This window comes from Myotis brandtii, unplaced genomic scaffold (assembly GCF_000412655.1).
Source record: "Myotis brandtii unplaced genomic scaffold, ASM41265v1 scaffold207, whole genome shotgun sequence".
Classification (NCBI taxonomy): Eukaryota; Metazoa; Chordata; class Mammalia; order Chiroptera; family Vespertilionidae; genus Myotis; species Myotis brandtii.
Window position 1 is genome coordinate 138252 of NW_005357736.1, and position 9802 is coordinate 148053.

At 62.9% G+C, this 9802-nt stretch overlaps 2 protein-coding genes across 2 annotated transcripts in view; both read right to left on the reverse strand.

Annotated features, from left to right (window-relative positions):
• The window catches only part of PFKFB4 (6-phosphofructo-2-kinase/fructose-2,6-biphosphatase 4), a 23200-nt gene extending 20903 nt beyond the window's left edge, over positions 1-2297 (reverse strand). Inside the window, exons 1-3 of the mRNA XM_014538978.1 lie at positions 2076-2297; positions 885-959; positions 641-697 (exon numbers count right to left, since the gene is read on the reverse strand). Of these exons, the coding sequence (XP_014394464.1) occupies positions 641-697; positions 885-959; positions 2076-2297 (354 nt within the window). The remainder of the gene's footprint in view (positions 1-640; positions 698-884; positions 960-2075) is intronic.
• A 1099-nt stretch (positions 2298-3396) lies between these two features.
• The window catches only part of COL7A1 (collagen, type VII, alpha 1), a 48956-nt gene continuing 42550 nt past the window's right edge, over positions 3397-9802 (reverse strand). The window contains 1 exon segment of the mRNA XM_014538979.1: positions 3397-3428. Coding sequence (XP_014394465.1) covers positions 3397-3428 — 32 coding nt within the window.

The following is a 9802-nucleotide window of genomic DNA, read 5'->3' on the forward strand; positions in this document are numbered from 1 at the left end:
AGGGGGAGGGGGAGGGGGAGGGGAGGCCCCTCCCCACCTGAACCATCTCCTCAAACCCAGATGCTCATTCCTTGTGGAGGGAGGGACAGGGAAGAGGAGCCAAGTCTCTTTCTTTCTCAAAATGTAAATATCGCCCCAGCCCGGCCAGTGTGGCTCAGTGGGTGAGCCTCGCCCTATGAACCATGAGGCTGTGGTTCCCGGTCAGGGCACAGGCCCGGGTTGCAGGCTCGATCCCCAGTGGGGGACGTGCAGGAGGCAGCTGATCAACTGTTCTCTCCCATCATGATGTTTCTCTCCCTCTCCCTCTCCCTTCCTCTCTGAAATCACTAATCACTAAAAATATATATATTTTTAAATGTCACCCCCCCACCCAGGGGCTGAGCTGATGCCTCCCTCCACGCCCGGGGACTATGAGGGGAAGGGAGAGGGGGGCAGAATGAATGCCCACATGCCACAAAGCCCCCCAACCTGAGTGGCCCTGGGCGGGGGTGGGGGTGGGGGCCCAGGCTCCCCTGACCAGCACCCTACTGTCCCCCGCCCCTGCCCCGAGGTCAGGAAGAGCGAATGAGGCCCAGGCACAAGCCCTCGCGTGGGAGGGGGGGGGGAGGGACCGACTGCCCCGCGAAGGTCAGGCACTCACCACGATGTTGGCCGCGATGACCTCGGGATCCACACAGATGGACTCAACGAAGAAGGTCTGCAGCCGGGACCAGGGCCGAGGGCAGGAGGGGGACCCCGGGTCAACAGGGCGGGGCTGGCCCCACAGAGCGCCCTCCCCGCCCAGGGCCCTCCTTCTGGGCCGCCCTGTCCGAAGCCCCGGCCCATCAGGAGGCCGGGAAAGGGGCCCGGAAGCCCAGGAAGGACGTGAGCCCCCCAGGTCTCACCTTGTAGCCGTTCTGCTCCCCAAAATTAAAGATGGTCGCCCTCCGCTCTCGGGTGGTGTTTGTTGCATCGAAAACCTAGGACCAAACTGGGTTAACGCGCCTCTGGCCCCGGAGACGGTGGAGGCTACTGGACATCCCAGGGGGACACTGCTGCCCTGGCCAGTCCCTCGCACCCGCACCCGGGAGCTGGCAGGAGGGGTGCTCTGCTCCCGCAGGGCAGGGCCGCCAACCCTCCCGGGGGACGCTCTCAGCAGCTGCTCTGCAAACGCGGTTCTGAGCTCACGTCTGACCCACAAGATGTCCCGTGAAACTAGTTAAACCTGGAGAACTGAACCCATGAACCCATGTTGACCTCCAACCTACCCTGAGACCCCAGTAAAAAGGAGAGGGGAGGGCAGGGGAGGGGACACGATCCCTCCGGCCTGTGTGTGTGTGTGTGGGGGGGGCCTAGGGCCTTGGACAAGCACTCAGAGGCAAAGGCAGCCACAGCCCAGCCCCTCCCAGCCCCTGGCGCCCCCCTGCCCAGCGGCTGCACTTTGTCCAGGGGCTGCCCCCGGCGCGTGGCCACGCACCCGGCCTTCCCTCTAGAGGCCCATGAGCAACAGGGACGGATGCGTGTGGGCTCCCACATGTCCCCCCAGATGTCCTGGGGGTGTCACACTCACCGCCACGTGTCCCCCCTCCTCACTAAGGAACTGCCGGACGTCACGGAGAGCGGCCAGGGCACACTGCCTTCCGGGAGGAGACACAGGGTCAGCCGGCGCCCGCCTTGGCCGCAGGAGGGTCAGTGGGGGGCGGGCTGGAGACGAACCTGAGCGCTAGGAAAGCCCCTGAAGCACAGAGCTGGGGAGCTACAGGTTGGTGAGGGCGTGGGGTGCCGCCCCAGGGCTGGGAGCTCCACCCTGCCCTGCCCTGCGGGGCACCTCTTCCCTTTGGCTGTTGTATCCCTCCCTCCCTCCCTTCCTTCTTTCCTTTCTTTTTTAAAATATTTTTATTGATTTCAGAGAGGAAGGGAGAGGAAGAGAGAGAAACATCAAGGATGAGAGAGAATCATGGACCAGCTGCCTCCTGCTCGCCCCCTGCTGGGGATTGATCGCACAACCCAGGCCTGTGCCCTTGACTGGAATCGAACCCGGGACCCTTCAGTCCACAGGCGCCCAACCGGCCAGGGCTGGCTGCTGTACCCTTTACCGTGAACCCGTCAACGCAGTGACGTGTGGTCCTGAGCGCGGGAGCGCGTCCAGCCAGTCCCTGGACCCGGAGAGGCTGAGGAACCCGGCACAGGGCCCGGAGGAGCAGGGGCGCCCGGGGCTCTGGCTGCTGTTTGCAGAGGGCGCCGGGGACTGAGCCCTCCCTTGGGAGCTGACCTGACTCGGGGAGGGTCAGGCCCGAGTGAACTGAACTGTGGGACATCGTGGCGTCTGAGCAAACACCGTGTCCCCAGCCCTGTGTGTGGTGACTGGGTCGCACACGTGTACACGGGGTACGTGTGCGCACCCACACGCGAGTGTAGGTTTCAGGATGTGTGTGTAATACAGGACATGCGTGTGTAAACGCCGTCCGAGTACACAGGCCCAGGGTGACCAGCCCCGGTGAACCCTGGCCCGTGTCCGTGACCAGCTCCTGCTGGAGGAATCCGTGTGTCCGGCCGGAGCCCGGGGCAGAGGACGCCGGAAGCCTGGTTTCCTCTGGACTTGAACCCTTTGCCGGGGCTGCTTTGCACCATTTGCTGTGAGAAACCTCAGCCAGGAGGGCCGCAGGCTGAGGTCCCAGCCAATCACTGACCCTGAACCTGGGGGCCCTGGGGACCCCACACCGTCTGAGTGCCTGAGTGTGAGTACGTCTCCACGGTGACCCCGGGCGCGCCTCTGTGTGTGCGTGCGGTACGCAGGTATGTGCGTGCGTGTCCTTGTGTGCTGTGTGGCTGACGACACACGTATGAGTGAGGTGTCCACATGTGTGCTTACTCACGTGGACAGTGCGACTGTGTACACATGGACACGTGTGTGTGTGGACCCATGTGTGCCCATGGGTGTGTCGATAACTTGGTGTCTTGTGTGAGCCGTCTGAGCCTGTCCCCCCGTACAGTGGGGGGAGGGTGACAATGGGCCTCACACGCCCAGCGCACAGTAGGAGCTCAAACCTCAGCCCCTCCCTTCTGTCCGGGTCCATAGCACCAGAGCCCAAACTGAGTGTCACCCACAACTCGGCCACAGAGGCCTGAATGTCGGCCCTTCCTGGTGCAGCAGCCTGGCCCCACCCACTTCCCCAAGAGCAGAGGCCACAGTGAGGAGCCCTGGCTGCCCAGTGTCCACACCCAGCTGGCGTCTGACCCGGTGACCGGGCTGGCTGGGCTTGGGGAGGTTAGCGGGGCTAGGCCACCCTCTGCCCAGCGCCCTGCTCCAAGGCTGGGCCAAGACCCAGGGCGAGGAAGCTGCTCGCACCTCAGCTGACGCCTGCCCAGAGAGCAGCCGCTCCTCACACCACCAGCGCGAGTCTCCGGAGGAAGGACTCAGGTCGGGGGGTGGGGTGGGGGGGGCAGGCCTCCTGTGCAAATGCCCATTGCAAGAACAACAGCAGGAGGGTGGACATCACCCAGCCCTTCACAGCTGAGCCAGGGTCTCGGGCACTCTCCAGGCACCAGCTGACCCCCCTCCAGAGGTCCCGGAGGGCTTGTCCTGGGGCCAGGGAGGGAAGGCCCAGCTCTGGGCCCGGTCCGGTCCTTCTGGCTTTGCGAGCTGGCCCCCTCTGAGGCCTGTCCCTGCACCCACTCGGCTTCCTCCCTCCCAGAGGCTGTCCCCATGGACAGCACCTTGACCTGCCCTGGCTAAGCCTCGGCCGCCTCCCTGAGGCCCTGTCCTCCCCTCCTCCCCGTCCCCAGGATGTCCTCATCACCACCAGGCCAGCACCAAGACACCACACCCTCTCCCCCGCCCCCCTCACACCCAACCACCAGCCCTGAGGCCGACAGACCAGCCCGGGCACAGCCCACGGGCAGGCGAGGCCAGGGCTCAGGAGCAGCTCTGTCCTGACCAGCAACCGGGCTCCACAAGCTCCTGGCCCTTTGTACACGTGTGCACACGTGCACATGCATGTGCGTGCGCAGACGCACATAAACACACACACACACATGTGCACACACATGCACATGCACACACTCACTTTCTGATCCTCAGGCCCTCTTCGTTGTCTGGAAGGAAAAACTCAAAAGACCTGTACGTCTTGACCATTTCCCGGCGATACTGACCCACGTTGAACTCTGGAGGAGAGAAGGAAGGCTCGGCTCTCCCACAAAGCAGCCCTCCCACTCCGACCTCGGCCCCCCCGGCCCTGCCCCACGGCAGTCCAGCCCCCTCTCCTCCCCCTGTCCCCACTCGGCCCCAGGCCCCCTGGAGAGCCTCACCCCGCGTGGGCACGCCGATCCAGTTCAGGTAGCGCGTCAGCTTCTTGGAGATGTAGGTCTTGCCCCGGGCGGGCAGGCCCACCATGACGATGAGTGTGGGGCAGTTGGTCATGCACACTGGAAGGCGAGGGCGCAGGTCAGACGGGCCCTCAGCCTCGGGCACAGGGTGGCATCACCCCTACGGTCCCTGAGCAGCCCAGGCCGGCCTCACGCCACCGCCGGTCACCTCTTTGACCTCCATGGGGCGGGCACACCCTGCGGACAAAGGGGGGCTCTTCTCCTCCCGCAACACCTCTGCAGCTCCGAGGGGCAGGACCGAGGGCCGGCCTCACGCCACCGCCGGATGCCTGCCCCCCGGGGGTCCTGCACCATCACCCCACACGTGCCTCTGTGCCATGCGGGTTGTCTTGAGCTAAAGGCAACTTTAGCCACAGACTCAAGAACCTTCTGCCCAGCCTGGAGCTACGGAGAAGAAACTGACTTCCAGGCCTTGCCCACGGCTGCTACCAGAGGTCACCTCTTTGACCTCCATGGGGCGGGCACACCCTGCGGACAAAGGGGGGCTCTTCTCCTCCCGCAACACCTCTGCAGCTCCGAGGGGCAGGACCGAGCCCGGCTCAGGGCGTCTCATTCCCTCAACCCCTCCCGGGCTCTGAACCGCTCCCACACGGGGCTCCCGTACGCGTGTAGATATGTATGCCAAATTCTTCTCGGAAATCAATGAAAACCTATTTAATAAAAACACAAACGACAGGAACTAGGCCTCCCCAGAGGTGCCTGGGCACCCCGACTCCCAAGGGCCTGGGTGCTGAGGGGCAGCTGTGTCCTCAGCCTGGCGCTGCCAGGGCCGTGCAGGGGCACCGCTTAATTTGGTTATTTTCTCTTGCTGATCTGTCTCGTGTCTGTGTGATTATTACACCGGCCGGATGGACCTTAGGGCAGAGGAAAGTTGGCTCCGCCCCTCCACCCCGGCCCCCAGGCCTGCCTGGGCCCCAGCAGATGCGGGGACCTTGCCAGCCTGACCTGCTGGGCATCACCAGATATAAACCCGAACCTGCCACACCCCGGCTGCCACGGATGGGCGTTCCATGGCCAGCAGGGCAGAGCCAGGACCCCGTGGGAGGCAGCGCCCCGGCTGCCACCCAGGGGCCAGGGGCCGCTCCGCATTCCTCCTCGCTCAGACCCTGCTCACCTTCCCAGGTTCATATCTCTTCATCGCACAAAGCCCAGCTCCCAAATGCTTCTTCTCCTAGACCAGTGGTTCTCAACCCTCTGGCCCTTTAAATACAGTTCCTCATGCTGTGACCCAACCATAACATTATTTTCGTTGCTACTTCATAACTGTCATGTTGCTACTGTTATGAATCGTCATGTAAATATCTGATATGCAGGATGGTCTTAGGCAACCCCTGTGAAAGGGTCGTTCGACCGCCAAAGGGATCGTGACCCACAGGTTGAGAACCGCTGCCCTAGACCTTCCTCAGGCTCCTCTCCCTCCATCCGGCCACCTCACCAAGGAGCCGGGAGCAGAGCAGGCGAGCGCCGAAGCCAGCGGGCGCCTGGGCCTGGCACGGATGGGTGATCACGGGCAACGGGCAGGAAGGAGGGAAGCATCTCAAACCCAACAGGGTGAGGCTGCCAGAGGCCGAGACCAGAGACCCAGGCAACGTCCGCAGGGTGGACCTGTGACAGCCCTCGCCCGCTGCCCCGCCTGCCACCAGTCAGGGCCCATCAGGAAGCTGCGGGGGCCGGAGGGGAAGGGTCAGGACACAGCCCCCTCCCTGGCCCCTGGACAGACACCGAACCATAGAACACCGGCCTCACAGCTTTCAGCTGGTCTCACCCCAGAAGCCTCAGGCCCTGGGAGAGGTGCAGCCGCAGCGGACGGACAGCTGGCCCGGTGCGGGGACCTGCGGGCCCTTCTTAGCCGCGTGGCTGCAGCTGCCTTCACCTGACCCTGCAGGGCCGAGGCCCAGGGCCAGCCCTGCCGGGGGGCAGGGGACAAGGAGGCCTGGTTCCTGTCGTTTATGTTTTTATTAAATAGATTTTCAATGATTTCCGAGAAGAAGGAGAGAGTGAGAGAGAGAAACATCGATATGAGAGAGAATCATGATCGGCTGCTCCCTGCACGCCCCACACTTGGGATGGAGCCCGCAATCCAGGCATGTGCCCTGACCGGGAATCAAACGGTGACCTCCTGGTTCATAGGTCGACGCTCAACCCCCGAGCCCTGCCGGCCGGGCCGGGCCGCGTGCTGACCGCCCTCCCTGTAGGTCCAGCACTATCTCCCGGTGAGAGCACCTCGGGGAAGCGGTGCCCCTGCACAGCCCTGGCAGCGCCAGGCTGAGGACACAGCTGCCCCTCAGCACCGAGGCCCTTGGGAGTCGGGGTGCCGAGGCACCTCTGTCCCAGGCGGGCCCTGCGGACGACAGATGGCCAGAGGGGCCCCAAGTGCCAGGCCAATGTGACAAACAGGGAGCCCCAGGGGAGGGCAGGAGGGCATCCCCGGACAGTGAGCAAGATGAGGAAACTTGCAGAAGAGCCTCCGCTGGCCAAGGGGGAGAAAAACAAGTTAGGCAAGGCCCTGTGTCCCGAGGGCCACCGCAAGGGCCCGCTGTTTGCACAACTCCTGGCCGGCTGGCGGCTCTCGAGCAACCGCAGGGCAGGGCTTCGCTACTGCTGGTGGGGAGGGGGAGACCTACTCCCTTCGAGGAGCCCCCCCCACCCCCCACGGCGCTGTCCCTGGAGGGTCCTCCCGTGGCCTCGGGACTAGGATCCTGCATGCCCTCTGCACGTCCATCTCCCCAGAGGGCCCTGGCCGCCCCCTGGTGTTCACGGCAGCCCCCGCCCCTGCACGGCCCGGTGGGCGGAAGGGCAGCGAGTCCAGGCTGGGCGAAAGCCAGAGTAATACGTTACCTATCACCTCTGCTCCTCAAGATAAGCTTCCAAGGAAATGACCCCAAAGAAAAACCAAAGTACAAGTGTCTTCACAAGAGCTCTGCTTCCAGCAGCCAAACACGGGAAACGCCGGACGGCCGCGGGGCACAGCGCGGACTGGGGAGCGGGGCGAGAGCTCTGGGCCTCAAGGACCCGCAAGTTGAGCAACTGGACAGCAGGACACACTGTTCAGGACACCGGCGTGTGCGGAAGGAAGTCTGAAGACATGCCACTCAGCGTCCTTTTCCTGCGCAATTGCTCAAGGCCACGGAGGCCTGGCCCTGGCCGGTGTGGCTCAGTGCATAGAGCATCGGCCTGGGGACTGACAGGTCCCGGGTTCGGTTCCGGTCAAGGGCATGTACCTCAGTTGCAGGCTCCTCCCTGGTCGGGGCTCATGCAAGAGGCAACCCATCGATGTGTCTCTCTCCCATGGATGTTTCTCTCTGTCTTTCCCTCTCTCTTCCACTCTCTGAAAATCAATGGAAAATATCCTCGGGTGAGGAAAGAATGAATGAATATTGGGACAAAGATAATGATAAAGTCTGTCATTAAAAAAAAAAAAAAAAGGCCCGGGGAGGCCGAGCAGGCGAGAGGCCTGAGACAAGCCTGGTGCTGGGCAGTGGCCACTTTCTGTAGGTGCCACCCCAGGGACAGCCACGAGTCCCCGACGTGAGTCCAGACGGGTTCCTGAGCTGCACCTGCTCGACGCCCCTGGGTGGGCGGGGACGGAGCAGCTCCTGAAAGCTAAGCGCTGGGTCTGTCCTGTTCAGAGGGGACAGATGGCCAACTCTCCTACCCGCCCGGCCACACCCCGCCACGTGCAGACCCAGCACGTCTTCCACCTTCTGCCTAAGAAAAGCCATCAGACAAGCACTGTCCTTTCTGCCCTGCTCCCTGAGTTCCCCCCTTTTTAAAAAAATTATATATTTTTTATTTCAGAGAGGAAGGGAGAGGGAGAGGAAGAGATAGAAATGTCAATGATGAGAGAGAATCACTGATTGGCTGCCTCCACTGGGGATCGAGCCTGCAACCCCGGCATGTGCCCTTGACCGGAATCGAACCCGGGACCCTTCAGTCCACAGGCCGACGCTCTATCCACTGAGCCAAACCGGTTAGGGCTGTTTTAATATTTTTTATTGATTTCAGAGAGGAAGGGAGAGGGAGCGAGAGAAACATCAATGATGAGAGAGAATCATGGATCGGCTGCCTCCTGCACACCCCACACTGGAGATCGAGCCCACAACCAGGAATGTGCCCTGACCGGGAATCGAACCGTGACCTGGTTCATAGGTCGACGCTCAACCACTGAGCCAGGCCGCCCGGGCCAGAGCCAGGTTTTAATCACAGACTTGGAGCCTGGAGAAATATAGACCCACCCAAGTGGCCGAAGGACCTGGGCCAGTCCCCTCCCTCGAGGCCACAGGTCCCTTCCCATCTGTGCTGGGGGTTCTCTCAGAATTGCTGCTTCCATCCCTGACTGCGGGAGCGACAAGCGGTGAAATGACGAGATGGCCAGCGACCCCTTCTTGAGGCCTCCTCATTCCGCAGCTCACAGCAGCTGCGCGGAGCAGGCTGGTGACAGGCTCGGACCCTGGGCCTGGAGGAGTCGCCCTGCCCGAGGCCACACAGCTGGGCCCTGATGCAGCCTAGCGCTCCTGCCTCCAAAGTCCAGGCTCTTACTGCTCCCCTGGAGTGAAACAGCCCTCACACAGGCCGGCCAGGAGCAGGGGCCTCGGCCTCGCACCTCCACTAAGTGCGGGAGCGGAGTGGGTGTGACCGGAGCCCCTGAGGACACAGAGCTGGATGGAAGCCCTGGCCCAGGACTGAAGGCAGATCACAGGCTCCGTGCCCCACCAGGGCCCGGGTCAGGGCCAAAGCCACGGCCGCCCCCTGCCAGGACCCACAGTGTGTAAGAGACACACCCCCAGGTCTCACCCCATGTCAGAGCCCAGGCCCAGCACAGCCCTCTCTCCCTCCCAGATCACGGCCAAGCAGAGGTCGGGGGGCAGGGAGACCCCCGCACACCACCCCGCCTCCTGATGGCCACATCCATTTCTGTGCCAGGAGTTGGACCGGATGTTCTCTGAGGTCCTTGCCAACGTGCAGCTTCCCCACGACGTTCCCGTGACTCCTAACACAGATCTTCTTTTTCTTTGTAATAAAGAGGCTGCAGGCTCATTTAAGGACAAGTGGGAAGTCAAGGTAGGGATTAAACACCCAAGACCCGGGAAAGGTGAGCTTAGCAATGTCATGCATCTCAGCGTGTCTCCCAGATGTTTCACCTTAAGTTTACCTTCTGTTCTACTCACGACACAACACAGGCCCGCATGGCACGGTGCCCTCACGGCCCCTATTCTGGTCAAACCCGCACCTCCCGGGAATTCCCCCCAAAACTTGGCTTTAGGTGACCAGGTGGGTGATTAGGCCCGGGGCGCCCCGCCCTTCCTCCCACCGGAGGGCGAGCTCGCTCTCGGGCCTTTGAAAGCGCTGGGCTCAGAGAGGCCAAGCAGTCCCTCTAGGGCCAGCCCAGCTCGGACGCGGCCGGCCCACGCTCTCTGGCCAGCAGAGAGGACAGGGC